The 17,280-nt window shown below is 35.9% G+C and overlaps 2 protein-coding genes across 7 annotated transcripts in view; one reads left to right on the top strand and one right to left on the bottom strand.

Moving 5' to 3' along the window:
• Positions 1 to 2,174, top strand: part of LOC116694922 (elongation of very long chain fatty acids protein 4) — a 22,483-nt gene extending 20,309 nt beyond the window's left edge. For all 5 annotated transcript variants that reach the window (XM_032524838.1, XM_032524840.1, XM_032524842.1 and 2 more), the window contains exons 6-8: positions 1 to 87; positions 1,355 to 1,482; positions 1,568 to 2,174. The exon at positions 1 to 87 is cut by the window's left edge and continues 28 nt beyond it. In XM_032524838.1, coding sequence (XP_032380729.1) covers positions 1 to 87; positions 1,355 to 1,482; positions 1,568 to 1,732 — 380 coding nt within the window. In that variant the 3' untranslated portion in view covers positions 1,733 to 2,174. The remainder of the gene's footprint in view (positions 88 to 1,354; positions 1,483 to 1,567) is intronic.
• A 40-nt stretch (positions 2,175 to 2,214) lies between these two features.
• glis1b (GLIS family zinc finger 1b) overlaps positions 2,215 to 17,280 on the bottom strand; it is an 81,108-nt gene continuing 66,042 nt past the window's right edge. For both annotated transcript variants that reach the window (XM_032524798.1, XM_032524799.1), the window contains exons 9-11: positions 4,235 to 4,365; positions 3,219 to 3,374; positions 2,215 to 3,123 (exon numbers count right to left, since the gene is read on the bottom strand). In XM_032524798.1, the coding sequence (XP_032380689.1) occupies positions 2,987 to 3,123; positions 3,219 to 3,374; positions 4,235 to 4,365 (424 nt within the window). In that variant the 3' untranslated portion in view covers positions 2,215 to 2,986. The remainder of the gene's footprint in view (positions 3,124 to 3,218; positions 3,375 to 4,234; positions 4,366 to 17,280) is intronic.

Below are 17,280 nucleotides of genomic sequence, written 5' to 3'. Positions count from 1 at the left end.
GTCAGCTGACGTTCCTTCATATTTACCACCACGGCCCCCTGATGTTCAACTGGTGGGCGGGAATCAAATATGTGGCTGGTGGACAGTGTAAGTCAACTTTTTTTAGTCATTTGCTATAGTATGAAAATGATGTATAAAAAATCAAATAAGTATCATCATGACCTTGTTGGTGGAAATTGCCGCTTAAAGGAGAAGTCTGGTGATATTCTATGTTTCATATTGTCAACATATCCTATGAAAAGACAACAATTAATCCACTATCAAGTATTGTCTGTGAAGCCAAAGCCTGTTGTATTGTACTGTTGTCCAAAACTATTACAAACATGTAAATGAGCTACACTGTTGCCTTGGGTGACATTTTCCTACATAGCCATTCAGGCTTGGGCGATATGCTTTAGTCACAATTACTACATGGGCGCTGATTTGTATTGCGATTTTCATTTATTGTGATTCTAGGAGTATTATGATTTTCTTTTCCTTCTTTAACAAAAAAAGTTGAGTAATACACTTCTAGAGACAATATATCATGAGACAGTTCTAAAAACATAAAGTGCTCATTGTACGCTTTTTTGTATTTTTCCCTTTCTTTTACTGTTATATATCTTTTTTTTGTGCATGGTATAGGTTTTTAAAGTGAAAAAGCCCAAAGTCCACCCCAAAGGCACTTACCATGTCCAACAGAAAACACTCAAACTGCTCCAAACACCTTTTTTGTAGTCCAGCCTTTACTTCTGTGACAAACGTGCATTGCATCTATGTTCATAAATGCAAATAACAGGGGCCTGATTATGCTGTTGAATGTGACTTAAATGCTAAAGCTAAACTCTAAGACTAACACAAAGTCTTGGCAACCTTAGTATCTTACTGTGCCTTTCTGTGTGTCTGCAGCCTCACATGTTGAAACTTGTACCAGTTGTTTCCAAATTCACTCACTCTGTTCTTTAACTATCCTTCCTCTACAGTTTTTGAAACTGTTTTACACAGTAATCGTTTCAACCTTTTTAGTAGGGGGTCTCCCCAAAAAGATTTTGAGCGTCAAACACTTCATTTCCTGCATTTTGGTGACTTTTCATGCTTGTGCCTTTTCTACATCAAATAAGGGTGGAAATGTCATGGGGTGTCCTGCTTCAACAACCATGCGTAGTTGTTTCATGCTTCTTCCAACACCAACTACTTTACCGGAGTAGAGTTCTAGCAGTTTGTCGAAAAGTCCTCTGCTAATTTATCATTTTTATTGTGGGGGGAGGGCAAAGTCACATGTTGTAAATATTGAAGGGGACACTGAATTAAATGTATGAAAATAGCCTATTTTGTGAGTGATTTTTATTTTACATCCTCTGTTCCTATCCTGCAGCGTTCTTCATCGGGCTGGTCAACACCTTTGTTCACATTGTGATGTATTCTTACTACGGCCTGGCTGCCCTCGGCCCTCACATGCAGAAGTATCTGTGGTGGAAGCGATACCTCACGTCTCTGCAGCTGGTGAGTGGCCTCCTGCTCTGTTTGAGAATACACAAAATGTTTGGGAAGTAAGCTAAACTGAACTTTTCCCTGACTTCCTCTCCAGCTGCAGTTTCTGCTGTTCGTCCTGCACTCAGGCTACAACCTGATCACAGACTGCGACTTCCCCGACGCCATGAATGCGGCGGTGGTTGGTTATGTCCTTATCCTCGCCGTCCTCTTCAGTAACTTCTATTATCAGAGCTACCTCAACAAGAAAAAGCAGAAATAAGAGACGCAGCGGTGAGGTGTTACACACAAAGTTTTGTATTCTGTTCCTGTTGCAGTACTCACTAGTCTCCACTAGAGGGAAGAACATCCTCATGCTAACTGTCTGAATTTTCCCCTGGCTTTCACCATCAGGCATCAGACTTGAACATTGAATATTTTACAGACATGTATAACTAATGTGAACAATCTGAGTTCTCTCTATTTTTTTGTATTTTATATAAAGTGACAATACATGTCGAAAAAGAGACATTGTGTGATCATTCAATTATTTATTTCTTAAATTGAGAAATGACAAACATTCAAATGATTGCTGTAAACAAACTGTACATTTTATACATATAATAATAATAATAATAATAATTATAATAAAGTAGGTTGGTTTCTCTGCATTATTGCAGAATTATGAGTTCAAACCCTCCTCAAGGCATAAATCCAAAAAGCAACAAAAAAACCACTTAAAAACAAAATACAGAAATGCAAACATTTTTTTCCACTGCTAAAACAACACAGCAAAATGATATATTATTTTCTACACTTCAGTCTAAACGATTGGAAGTTGTAGATTAGAGAGAAAAGGGAGAGGACATTTCATTTCCATTCATGAGTTTTGTAGCGTTTAAAGTTTATATAGCAATGTTGAAAAACCTGTGTGTGGACATGTTGTGCTGTTGGCCAATAAATGTGATTCTGAGTCTAAGAAATAATAATCAAAAAATTGTAAGTCTTCAGCTTTACTAATAATAAAGAAGACGTCTGTGTAATTTAATTCACTTGTGTCATTTCTTTATTTGAAGTAATGAAAAACCAGAAGAGCAAGAACCAGATCTTTGTCAATTTTCGTATAAATTACTGGATCATTTTACTTGTGAAAACGATTCACAAAAGACAAGAAAATTGCTTTTTGGTTGAACTAGTCAAAACTGGAAGACGTATGCAACTGGTGACGACATCTTTGTTGAAATAGCTCAGAAGCCTTAAAGTTTTTTTAACCTACTTTGACTATTAGTAAAATTTGCATCTTGACCATTCAGATGGTGTCATGTGAGTAGTTAATCACATTGCAGTATACATGTGTTTCATTTTGCTGGTTTCACATGCATCTGGCAGCTAAGTAGTTCAGAATAAGATCTAAATTATATGACCTATTTGACCCATAGCTTGTATGAAAAAAAGCAAAGAGGTGTTCCAAGTGTAAGCAGATGGGTGTGGAAGGACTGCAGAGTAGATGTGAAGTGTACCCTGCTCCAGTGTTGCTCTATGTCTCCGTGTAGACGGAGGACATGTGGCTCAGGCTGCGGTCAAAGTTGCCCACTTGGAAGAAAATGCTCTCCTCTGGGCTGGAGGAGAACTGGCACCCTGCGCCGCCTTGAATCTCCTGGGCCAGGTTAAAGCCTGGAACAGAAATGATACATAGCGGTTTGTTTCAAATTTTTAATGAAGTCATTCTAGAGCTCTTTTATGCTCAGTCTTGGTAAAAATGTCCTCACCTGCAGTGCCAGTGTTGCTGGTTGACATGTGGAAGCCATTGTGCTGATGGGAAGTGTAGGCGTGAGAATCTCCTGGGACGTGGACACCGCTGACCGTCTGCTCCATCCTGTAAGAATCTCCGAAGTGGAAGCAGCTCTGAAAGCTGCCTTGGTATTCTAGGAAATGATGGAGGATGTTGAGGAGAAAAATAGAAGCCAGACTTAATCGACTGCCGCCGGTGTCTACGGGTGATTGTTTCCAAGGTCGGTAAGCGCCTGCTCCATCTGGATGAAACTTAGATCTCGAATTATGACAATCCTATATTTGTGCTTGTGCTAACTGCGCCAGCCCCATAGTATGTGGCATTTATCCCCTTCGTCTCAGTTTGTACTCAGAATGGACCGCAGGAGTCATGATAATGGAAAAGCGGCCTTGTCTGGAGCGCTTTTACGTAACGGCCTGACCACAGTGTGGTTAGAGAGACGTCCATGTGTAGATCTTTACAGGGAAAACAGTGTTTAAGGCATTAGGAAAAAAAGGCTCTGGAGTGACAGCTTAGGCTGCCACGTTAGGGCGCTGAGAGACAGCTGAACACATGAGCCAGCATTTTGTTGGTTAAATCAGCTTAGGGAAAAGGCTTCCGGCATGTGGTTTTCCCCACTCTGTCTCTGCGACTCTAATCTCGCTCTGTCCTAAAAATGCTCTGACAGAGCCACAGGAAGTATTGCTGCTCTAAAAGCCAACTTCCTCTCTTTGTGTGTTTGTGTGGCTTTCATGTGTGTCTGCTGGTATAGCAAGTGTTCAAAAAAGGACACAGGGGTGTTCTTATGTATGTTTAAGTGATTTGATACAGCCGATTCCCTTATAGGAAATTATGCAAGAGTACTGCTCATGCTACATGTTCCTGAATCGCCTGCAACGGGAAAAATGTCAGGATATTAAATTGAAACGCCAATGAACATTTTTAAATTCAAGCCAAAACAGATTTTCTGAAAAAAAATTCACATTCAGACAGATGTCTTTAGGTCAGTCTTACCGTCGTTGGCAGACTGATGGTGGTGATAGTGAGAGTAGGGCTTGTGGTGAGGGTGGACATGCTGTTTCTCCAGAGAAGGAGGTGGCGTCCCCGTTCCCTTCAGGCCTGGAGACATGAGGGGACCCGACACCCTGGAGGAGACACAGAAAGAACGGGTGAAATATACATTTTAATCTTTCGATCTGCTCTTCAATCCTTTCTAGACGGTCTCAATACATTTGGTGATAAAATGCTTCATCGATTGGGAAATCCTAATCAAAGCAGGAACTGGATGTCGGCCTGCTAAACACATGGTCTGATCTGCATTCAAGTGCACACACACACACACACACACATTGCAGTGATCACAGGCTTTAAGAGAAAAAGCACAGTAGTGTTTACATTTCTGACTTTTGAGAATTATTAAAAGTCCCATGGCATGAACATTTTTTTATTTTTATTTTTTAAATATTAATATGCATTCCCTCGGCCTGCCTATGGCCCTCCCAGTGGCTAGAAATGGCAATAGGTGTAAACTGAGCCCTGGGTATCCTGCTCTGCCTTTGAGAAAATGGAAGCTCAGAGGGGCCGATCTGGAATCTTGCCCCTTATGAGGTCATAAAGGGCAAAATTACCTCCCCTTTCTCTGCTTTGGCCCACCCATGAGAGAGAGACATCATGGATCTCAAACGAGCAAAGTGGAAGTTGGTCAAGGCCACAATTATTTGTGTATTCTCAAAATTATTTTTGGAAATTGATCATTTAAATAAAGGTTTGCCATGCCATTGTATACATTTGTCATTTTGTGCAGGAGTTTCAATTCACAAATCAAAATGAGATATCATCTCAAATTCACTATTTCAATGAAGCATACTGCCAAGTTTACTTTAGTTTGGGCATCCAAGAGTCACACTACACTGGGAAAACTACAATCTGGCGATTAAAGCAAATGGTGAAATATTACTACGCTATCCACCATTTAGTGTCACACTAAAACTCGTCCACCCTAAAAAACTTGTCTTTGTGTAAAGTATACACATCGAGGAATTTCCATCTCAGAATCAAAGTTTGTAAAACAGCAGAAATTTAAAGACTCTTGCAGACATGCTACTTTTAATTCAAGTTTACTTTAATTTTATCTATCATAGGTCTAAATCAAGGGGCAACCTCCCTTGCTGAGCAGTGAAGTCCCAAAAACTGCAGTTCATTGAGAGGCCACTTGAATCTGGGTGCAAAAGTGAATCAATTTTCCATTGACCCCCATGTTAAAATGCCTATATATGAAACTTTATAGCTTGACTTTTATTATTCCCTTTTTAGACATACTATACTATGATTATTTTGACACACTACACTGTGACTTTTTTATCACTTTTATTGACATACTACACTATGACTTTTATTATTGCGTTTTTGACATATACTATTGCTTTTTCTATTACTTTTTGACACACTATATTTTGACTTTTTTACAAAACAAAGGTTGAACATAAAGGTTGTGTCAGGTCAGAAAGCTTAAGGTAATGAGATTATAACTGAAAGACAAAGGTTGAGAGTTTGAATCTTATGTTTTAGGTAAGTTTTGAGGGCCAATGTACTAAGTGAAAGAGATGTATTTTCAAAAATCATACTTTCTTTTGCCGTCAAGCTAGATAGCTTAGGGGATAAGAGAATGATTGGAGGACAGAAAATTGAGTGTTCAAATGCACTGTGATGTAATTATTTTCAAGACCTAAATTACAAAAATGAACAATACAAATAGATGAAGAGAAGTTTTGTTTCTGTCAGTCTCTCTTATCTCTTTCTTGACATACTATGCTATAGGCCCTATCTTGCACCTGAAACCAAACCTGATGCCCTTGACCAACAAAAACCTGGTCTAAAGTCAATAACACAGCCTTTTATTGTTATTTTAACAATGCATTAATAAAATGTGCCTAGGCTTATGCACAGCATGCACACTACACTGTGGCTGTTGCTCAGGGGTAGAGCGGTCACATTAGACATGTTATACTATGACTATTTTCAACATACTATACTATGACTTCTTAATATTTTTTTTGACTTACCATACTATGAATGTTTCTGACATACTATAATATGACTTTTTTTCACTTTTTTAGACATACTACAGTGGCTTGAATACGTTTACACACCCATGCTAAAGTTGATTAAAAAGAGGAATGAAAAAAATCTTAATGCCTTAATTCAAAAAATTTAATTTTCTGTTTTACTCACACCCTTGACCTTGTGCTGACATACGGCATAAAAATTGAAGAATCCTTTATTATCAGACCATTCTCTAATACCTTTTGAATTCTTACTACCCGACTATACTAAAATAAATAAAAGCTTCTACATTACATCCTTATCTGACAGTGCTATATCTAAATTTAAGGACGATATTCCAACAGCATTTAATTCAATTCCGTTCCTTAATATAACAGAGGACCTATACGTTAACTTTAGTCCCTCCCAAATTGATACATTTGTAGATGGTGCTACGACCTGCCTATAGACAACTTTAGACTCTGTTGCTCCTCTCAAAAAGAAGATGATGAAGCAAAGGAAACTAGCACTTTGGTATAACTCCCAAACTCGCAAATTAAAACAAATCTCGCAAAAACTTGAAAGTAAATGGCGTTCCGCCAAACCGGAAGAATCTCGTTTAGATTGGCAAGACAGTCTGAAAATGTATAGGAAGGCCCTCAGAAATGCCAGATAAGACTATTACTCATCACTAATAAGAAAATAAGAACAACCCAAGGTTTTCTTTTCAGCCCTATAGCCAGGCTGACAGATAGTCATAGCTCTATTGAGCCATCTATTCCTATAGCTCTGAGGAATGACAACTTTATGAGCTTCTTTAATGATAAAATTATAACAATTAGAGATCAAATTCATTAGCTTTTGCCCTCAATTTCTAACGGTTCCCCTTCAAACGCAGTAGCACTAGAAAGAACGACAAGACCTGCCATATACTTAGACTGCTTTTGTCCTATAGACCTTCAACAGTTAATGTCAAAGGTCTCTTCAGCGAAGCCATCTACCTGTCTCTTAGACCCCATTCCAACGAGGCTAAAAGAAGTTTTACCCGTGGTTAACACTCCATTACTAGATACGATCAATTTGTCTCTATTAACAGATTATGTACCACGGTCATTTAAAGTAGCTGTGATAAAATCTCTCCTGAAAAAACCCTCCCTTGACCCTGAGGTTTTAGCAAACTTTAGACCTATATCTAATCTTCCCTTTCTCTCCAAGATCCTTGAGAAGGTAGTTGCTAATCAATTATGTGATTTTCTACTTAGCCATAGTTTACTTGAGGACTTTCAGTCAGGATTTGGAAAGCATCATAGCACAGAGACGGCACTGGTGAAAATTAATGATGACTTTCTAACTGCTGCAGACAAAGGACTTGTCTCTGTACTTGTTTTACTAGCTCTTAGTGCTGCATTTGACACCATTGACCATACCATTCTGTTACAGAGACTATAATATTTACTTGGCATTAAAGGACTCGCACTGAGTTGGTTTAAGTCTTATTTATCCGATCAATCTCAATTTGTTAATGTTAACGATAAATCCTCCAAGTACTCTAAAGTTCGCCATGGCATTCCACAAGGCTCAGTGCTTGGAACAATTCTATTCTCTTTATATATGCGTCCTCAAGCCAATAATAAAAGGAAACACTCAATTAACTTTCATTGTTATGGGGCTGGCACCCAATTATATCTATCAATGAAGCCAGATGAAAACCAGTCAGTTAGCATAAATGATTAAAATCCTGCATGACATACAATTTTCTGATGTTAATATCAGACAAAAGTGAAGTTATTGTGCTGGGCCCTAAACACCTCCAAACTTCATTATCTAGGGCCATAGCTTCTCTGAATGGTATTGCCCTGGCCTCTAGCACTACTGTCAGAAATCTTTTTGATCAGGATATATCTTTTAACGCCCATCTAAAACAAACCTCAAGAACAACCTTTTTTCATCTTCGGAACATTGCCAAAATTAGGAACATCCATCCTAAAAATGATGGTAAAAAAGTAGTCCATGCATTTGTTACTTCCAGGCTAGACTACTGTAATTCTTTATTATCGGGATGCTCAAATAAGTCCCTTAAGACTCTCCAGTTGATCCAGAATGCTGCAGTGCGTGTTCTGACAAGAACTAAGATAAGAATCATATTTATCCCGTATTAGCTTCTCTGCATTGGCTTCCTGTAAAATCCAGGTTTGAATTTAAAATCCTTCTCCTGACCTACAAAGCTCAAAATGGTCAAGCATCATCTTATCTTGAAGAGCTCCTAGTGCCGTATTGTCCCACTGGAGCACTACGCTCCCAGAATTCAGAGTTACTTTTGGTTCCTAGAGTCTCTAAAAGTCAGAGATGGCAAAAGTACTCACTTCCCGTACTCAAGTAGAAGTACAGGTAATTGTGTTAAAAAATACTCTGGTAAAAGTAGAAGTACTGATTTAACGTCTTTACGCAAGTAAAAGTAACAAAGTAGAGGCTTGGAAATTTACTTAAAGTATAAAAGTAAAAGTAGCCTTGTGAATGACAAAGCTACCTGGACCAGACAGATGTGAAGAGTGCATGCTGAGAAACTACAGTGGACATGGAAAAAAGGCTCTTTATATGTCATAACCTACATTTTAAATGGCTGTCTGCCAATAGGCCTAAAACATATAGCTTATTTATTGTGACAGAGACCGGGACTCCAGGTTAATAAGATTTTGACCGAGTAGCAAGATATAAATTCAAGTGCGATTTAGTGAGAAGTCTGTGTATATTCCCATCCAATTAGATTCAATTTGGTATTGATGACGCAAAAATAATAACTAACTCCAGTGAAATTATTTTATACTTAGTGAGGACTAGATTGGGCCTGTATTTAAAGCTGATTCTGGTTTCCAACTTTGACCCAGGTGTGTCTGTTAAAACACGGACGGAGACAACTTCTCTCTGTTGATGCTTTATTACAATCAAGCATCCGGATAAACATGGGTGTGGGTAGCTCTGCTATGGATGTGTGTGTGGTAATAAAACAAATAAATAACATTGTAAAGGCTACCATACACAATGCATAGGAATGAAGGGAGCCATGTAAAGGGAGGCAGAGCAGTACAGTCCGACCAGACTCCTCTCTTTATCCTGTCTCTCTTAGTTATGCTGTAATAGGTTTAGATTGCTGGGGGACTTCCTTTGACACACTGAGCTCCTCTCTCCTTTATCTTTCCATTTGTGTATATCCATGTCCCAGAAATGCCTGTTACTAACCTAGCTCTGGGGAGTCATTCCCTGGAGTCCTTATGTTGTTTTTCCCCCAGCATGTTTCCTTGGATCAGAGAGGCGGCAAAATGAAGGTTGCAGCTGTTGTCATGGTCCTGCTACAAGTCCTGCGATGCCCTGTTACATCTTGCTACGCTATGCTCTGCTACGCTGTGCGTGCCTTGTAATGCTGTGCTTTGCCCTGCTATGCCATTGAACTACTACAAACTACTATTTTTAGTCACTGTTCCATTATCTTTTACTGTGCTGTTATTTCCACTCTTCATTTCAACCCCAATCGGCCGTCAGAAACCGCCTACCAAGAGCCTGGGTCTGTCCGAGGTTTCTTTCTAAAGAGAGTTTTTCCTCGCCACTGTCGCACTGTTGCTTGCTATGGAGGGAACTACTAGAACTGTTGGGTCCTTGTTAATTATAGAGTGTGGTCTAGACCTACTATGTAAAGTTTCTCGAGCTAACTCTTGTTGTGAATTGATACTATAAATAAAGTGTAATTGAATTGAACAATACGATGACTTTTTTATTATTTTTTGACATACTATATTTTGACTTTTTTACGAAAACAACAAGGTTGCATCTGGTTAGATAGTTTAGGGTGATGAGATTATGATCAAATGACAGAAGGTTAAGTCATCAAATCTTATGTAGGTTGAGATCCAATTAAGTAAAAGAGACAAAAATGCCCAAATGATACATTTTTCTGTCAGGTCAGTTAGCTTAGAGTGATATGAAAAGGATAAGAAGCGATAAGGTTGAGTGTTCAAATCTTAAATGTTTGAGGAAGTATTGATGTCCAATCTTTTTGAAAGAGACAAATATGCCAAAATCATAACCACTTCTGTCAGGTCAGATAGCATGAGGGAATAACAGAATGATTGGAAGAAAGGAAGGTTGAGTGTTCAAATTCACCGAAGTGTAATTTTACAAAAATGAAAAATACAAATATGTGAAGAGAAGTTTTGTTCCTGTCAGTCTCTCTTTTATTGACATACTATACTATAGGTCCTATCTTGCACCCGGTGCAGTGCGGCGCTAAACCTAAAGCCCTTGACCAACAAAATCCTGGTCTAAAGTTAATGACACAGCATTTCATTGTTATTATAACAGTGCAGGTCAGATGGCTTAGGGAATAAGGGATAAGGGAATGATTAGAAAAGAGAAGGTTGAGTGTGTGCGCATCCATGTCCCAGAAATGTCCAGTGTGGTGCAATAAGTTTCATGACCTTAATTACAAAATTGTAGAATAAATGCAGAGGAAGGATACAAGCAGGTGAAGAAGTTTAGTTTGTGTCAGCCTCTCTAATCTCTAAGCTTTCCAGTTTCTATGCTCCTCATATCTGGAATAAACTCCCAAAACCTGTAGATCCGCTGCTACTCTCAGTTCTTTTAATCAAGGCTGAAGACCTTCTATTGATGCTGCCTTTCTTTAAATGACTAATCATTTCTTTAATTTCTTATGCTGCACTGTAAATTTTATTCTTGTGTTTTATGTTTCTCTTTGTTTTTACTGTCTATTCATGTGTTTTATGCTTGTGATTTTTAACTGTTTTTACTTGTGTTTTATCTGTTTAACTGATTTTGTGTAAAGCACTTTGAATTGCCTTGTTGCTGAAATGTGCTATACAAATAAAGCTGCCTTGCCTTGCCTCTAATCACCATTTTTTGACATACTATACTATGACTTTCTTCAACATATTATACTATGACTTTTTCCACAATCAATACTATGACTTTTTTATCACTTTTTTTGACATACAACACTATGACTTTTCCTTCTAACTTTTTGGACATGCCATAAGATCACCTTTTTTTCATTATACTACACTATGACTTTTGTCACTTTTTGACATACCGTACTAGAACTTTTTCTACATACTACACTGACTTATTTATTACTTTTTTATCACTTGTTTGGACATGCTATACTAGGACTATTTTTGACAATGCTAGGGATCTGACTTTTAATCGTTTTTTCGACATACTATATGTTGTGGAAGTTTCTGTTCAGCGAGGGAGGAATTTGTGAATGAAGAAAGACCTTGTTGAAACAAAATAAGACAGGCTGAAACTGATTAAAGTTTGGATATTCGGTGAAAGAGTTTAATTATTTTCTCGAGAGAACATCAAACAAAATGAGGGAATGGCAGTTCACAATGAACAGAGTAACAAGTGACACCACACATTCTGTGTCCGTGTAACACTGAAAAAACCCTTGATCTCTCTTCTGCCCCCTGAGGAAAGCCCTATCATGTTTTGGAAAAACCCTTTGATTCTAAACAAAACACTTCGTCTTATTCTTCAGACCTGAGGGAGCCAGTCGTTGTCTCTTTTTCCTTATGGTTATTGCGTCAACAGATGGCTGTAGCTGTCTTCTAGGGCTTTTTTATCACCTTGTTCAATATGATATACCATGTCTTTTTAGCACTTTTACGACAAACTTTACTATGACTTTTTAGAACTTTTTTTGACATACCATTCTATGACTTTTTTTTGACATACTGTACAATGACTTTTTTTTATTACTTTTTCCGACATATTACACAATAACTTTTTTTTTTACTTTTTCACTACTACTTTTTAATCACTTTTTCGACATGCTACACTATGACTTATTTATCACTTTTTTCGACATACTATACTATGACTTCTTTCGAAATGCTAAACTATGACTTATATATATCACTTTTTGACAGACTATACCATAACTTTTTTATGACTTTTATCGACATATAATACTTTTACTTTTTTCGACATGCTATATGACTTATTACTTTTTTCGACAAGTCATGCAATGACTTTTTTCGACATAATATAATATGACATTTCTAGCACTTTTTTCAAAATACTATACTATGACTTTTTATTACTTTTTTTGACATACTACATTATGACATTTCTAGCACTTTTTCGACGTGCAATACTATGACTTATTTCCACATTCTGTACTATGACTTTTTGATCCTTTTTTCAACATACTATACTATGACTATTTTTTGAATTGCTATACTATGACTTTTGATCACTTATATCGACATGCTATAGTAGGACTATTTTTGACATACTATACTGTGATTTTAATGCCTTTTTTCAACATACTATACTATAACTAATTTCAACGTGTTATACCATGAGTTTTTTCATCACTTTTTCCAACATATTATACCATGACTTTTTCCACATTCTATACTATGATATATTTATCACTTTTTCTTACATACAATACTATGAATTTTTCTTATCACCTTTTTGAAATGCCATACTATCACCTTTTTTGTCATATGACAGTATGACTTTTAGCATCTTTTTTGACATAGAATACTATAACTTTTCTACATACTGTACAATGACTTTTTTTATCACTTTTTGTGACTTTTGTTGACATGCTATATACTATGTTTTTTTATCACCTTTTTCCACATACTATACTATAACCTTTTTAATTAATATTTTTCAACATACCATCATTTTTTAATTACTTTTTAATGACTTTTTTTGACATAAAATGCCATAACGTTTTTATCCCTTTTTTCGACATACTATACTATGACTAATTTTGGCATGCTAGACATTGACTTTTTTGTCACTTCTCACATGCTATACTTTATCTTTTTTAGACCTTTTTGAAATACTACAACAAGCCTTTTTCACTTGTTTCAACACACTATACTATAACTATTTTTGACATGCTATACATTGACTTTTCTATCACTTTTTAAAAAAATACTATACTATGACTTTTTTGTGACTTTTTTGACACATTGTCCTATGACTATTTTTAAAATGCTGTACTATGACTTTTCTGTCACTTTTTTTCAAAATACTATATTTTGACTTTTATTACTTTTTTGACATATTATACTATGACTTTTTTCAACATGCCATACTATTGACTTTTTATTACCTTCTTCGGCATGATATAATATGACTTTTTATCACTTTTTTCAACATACCATACTATGATTTCTTTCAAAATACTATCACTTTTTTTGACAGACTATACTATGACTATTTTGATATGCAATACTATGACTTCTTAATTACTTTTTGTGACAAACTATACTATGACTTTTTTGACATACTATACTATGACTTTTTCACTTTTTGACATAACTATACTTTTTATCACTTTTGACATACATATGACTTTTATCACTTTTGACATGCTATACTATGACTTTTTGCATACTGTACGACTTTTCATTTTCCAGCATTCTATACAATAACCTTTTCATTACTTTTTTTTTACATACCATAACATTACTTTTTATCACTTTTTCGACATGCTATGCTATTACCTTTTTCGACATGCTATACGACTTGTTTATTACTTTTTTCAACTTTTTATACAATGACTTATTACTTTTTTGACATTTTTTCGATATAATATAATATGACTTTTTCATCACTTTTTTCGACATGCTATGACTTTTGATGGCTTTTTTCAACATACTAAACTATGACTTTTTATCACTTTTCTCGACATACTATACATTACTTTTTATCAGTTTTTCAACATACTATACTATGTACTTTTTGACATACTATACTACGACTTTTCTATCACTTTTTTAACATTTTCATACTATGACTTTTTCAAATACTATACTATGACTTATTATCATTTTTTGAAAGACATACTATTACTTTTTTTTTTATACTTTTTTGACATATATACTATTACTTTTTTCAACATGCCTTGACTTATTATTACTTTTTGACATGCTACACTATGATTTTTATCACTTTCGCGACATACTATACTATTATTTTTGATAATTTTTCAATACTATACTATGACTTTTTGACATACTATACTACAACTTTTCTATACTTTTTTCGCCATTTTAAGTTATACTTTTTCGACTACTATACTATGACTTATTTATCATTTTTTGATATCTTATACTTACTTTTTTGTCACTTTTTTTCTATATCATTTTTGAAAACTATACTAACTTTTTATTACTTTTTTCACACTAATACTATACTTTTTTTGACATGCTATATGACTTTTTGTCACTTTCTGCAACAATTTATACTATGACTTTTCTTCTAACTTTTTTGGGAAATGCCATACGATCACCTTTTTTCAATTATACTACACTACTTTTGCACTTTTTACATAATACTGCTTTTCAACGACATCCTAGCTACTTTTTTCAATCCTACAGCTTGTTTAACTTTTTGACATACAGTACTAGAACTTTTCAACAGACTATCCTATGACTTTTTGATATACTACGACTTTTCTATCACTTTTTTCAACATTTTAAGTTATACATTTTTTGACTTACTATACTTATTTATCACTTTTATTTCGATATCCCATACTATTACTTTTTTGTAACTTTTTTCATCAAACTATACAATGAGTTTTTTTATCACTTTTCAATATACTGAACTATAACTTTTCTATTACTTTTCTGCACATACTATTCAATGACTATTTTTCTAAATGCTATACTATGACTTTTTTATCACTTTTTTGACATGCTATACTATGATTATTTTTGACGTACTACATTATGATTTTTTAATGGCTTTTTTTGACATACTATACTATGACTAACATCGACATGCTATACTATGACTTTTTATCACGTTTTTCTACATACCACAGTATATTATGACTTCTTTCAAAATAATATACCATGACTTTTTTTATCACTTTTTTTTGACATACTATACTATGAGTTTTTATTACTTTTTTGACATGTTATACAATAACTTAGAGTTGTTTGTATAAGTTTACACACCCATGCTAAAGTTGATTCAAAAGAGGAATAAAAAAACAATTGTGACTGAAAAATGTATTGTAAATAAATAAATGTTCTTCCTTAAAATACAGGGGGCATTAATATACACACCCCTATGTTACATTCCCATAGAATTCCCATAGCCAGTTATTTCATGGATCCAGGATACTATGCATCCTGATAAAGTTCACTTGGCTTTTGGAATTAAAATAGCCCCACATCATCACATACTCTTCACCATACATAGAGATGGCATGGGCAACTTTTAATAAATGTAAATGTGCTGTATTTATATAGCGCTTTTCCAGTCTTAACAACTACTCAAAGCGCTTTTACATCTACAGGAAACATTCACCATTCACACACATTCATACACTGTGGCTGGGGCTGCCGTACAAGGTGCCACCTGCTCATCAGATAAACATTCATTCACATTGACACTACCGATGCACAGCACCGGGGGCAACTCGGGGTTCAGTGTCTTGCCCAAGGACACTTCGACAATGACTGCAGGGGCGGGGATCGAACCACCGATTGGCAGGCAACCGCTCTACCACTGAGCCACAGCCGCCCACTATCCACTAATAAGATTTTCTCTCAATGCAAATCAAACCATCTATTAAGCTAACTGAAATAACACCATGCCAATCTCTATGTATGGTGAAGGGTATGTGATGATATGGGGTTAGTTTAATTCCAAAGGTCAAGAGAACTTTATCAGGATGCATAGTATCCTGGATCCATGAAATAAGTGGTCCTTCAAAATAAAAAAGATGTTTCTTTATTCCTCTTTTCTTAATCAACTTTAGCATGAATGTGTAAACTTATGCAAGCCACTGAATTTGTTACTTTTTTCGACATGTTATACAATTACTTACTTATTACTTTTTTCAACATGTTATACTATGACTTTTTTCAGCATAATAAAACATGACTTTTCTAGCACTTTTTTAAACCTACTATACTATGACTTTTTAGGCATAATGTAATCTGACTTTTCCAGAACTTTTTTTACATACTATACTATGATGTTACTATGACCTTTTAATCACTGTTTTTGACTGACTTTTTTCAACATACTATATTATACACTCACCTATAGGATTATTAGGAACACCATACTAATACTGTGTTTGACCCCCTTTCGCCTTCAGAACTGTCTTAATTCTACGTGGCATTGATTCAACAAGTTGCTGAAAGCATTCTTTAGAAATGTTGGCCCATATTGATAGGATAGCATCTTGCAGTTGATGGAGATTTGTGGGATGCACATCCAGGGCACATTATTACTTTTTCAATGTGACTTATTTTTTAAAGATTGTTATTCCCCCTTTAATGGACAGGACAGCTAAATATGAAGGGGGGGAGATAGATGTACAGTATCTGCCTGAAACATGAGTTGGCTTCTGTTAACATGGCACAAGTCTGAATTTAATCACTATAAAGGAATAGTTTGGCAATTTCAGAAACACTCTAGTATAACTCTTCAGACTCTTTAGTCTTCATGCTTTAAGAGTTATTAAATATGCGTCTTGTTCACACCTTCACAGGATCATGGTGACATATTTAGCCAGGAGCAGTACTAACCACTTAAACGTTAAATGTGAAAGTTAACAATTCACTGAAAAACACCATCGATCTAATGACGTAATGCTGTACACTTGACATTAACTGGAATGGAACAGCAACGTGGTCCAAATCCAGACTGATTGCCAGTTAACAGGTATTTAAAGACAAAGCTGGCCAATCACCTTCCCAAATAATCAACAGCTATTTAGTACCCTCTTAGGACTGCATATCAGGAATGCCAACACAGAAACTGCTGTTGTGTTACTATGCACCGCTGTGCTGTTGAAGCATATGGTTTGCACTAAGCGCCATTTAAATGTGATGACAGTGTTGCTGGAGGCAGCTGAGCCCTCAGATGACTGCTCACTGCTGGCCTGGCTGGATTCTACTATATGACCTGCTGCTTCATGCATGAGGGACGTCCCACCCACCACTCAGTAGCTGGCA

Source organism: Etheostoma spectabile, chromosome 9, assembly GCF_008692095.1.
Source record: "Etheostoma spectabile isolate EspeVRDwgs_2016 chromosome 9, UIUC_Espe_1.0, whole genome shotgun sequence".
Classification (NCBI taxonomy): Eukaryota; Metazoa; Chordata; class Actinopteri; order Perciformes; family Percidae; genus Etheostoma; species Etheostoma spectabile.
This window is presented reverse-complemented; position numbering and strand designations above follow the sequence as displayed.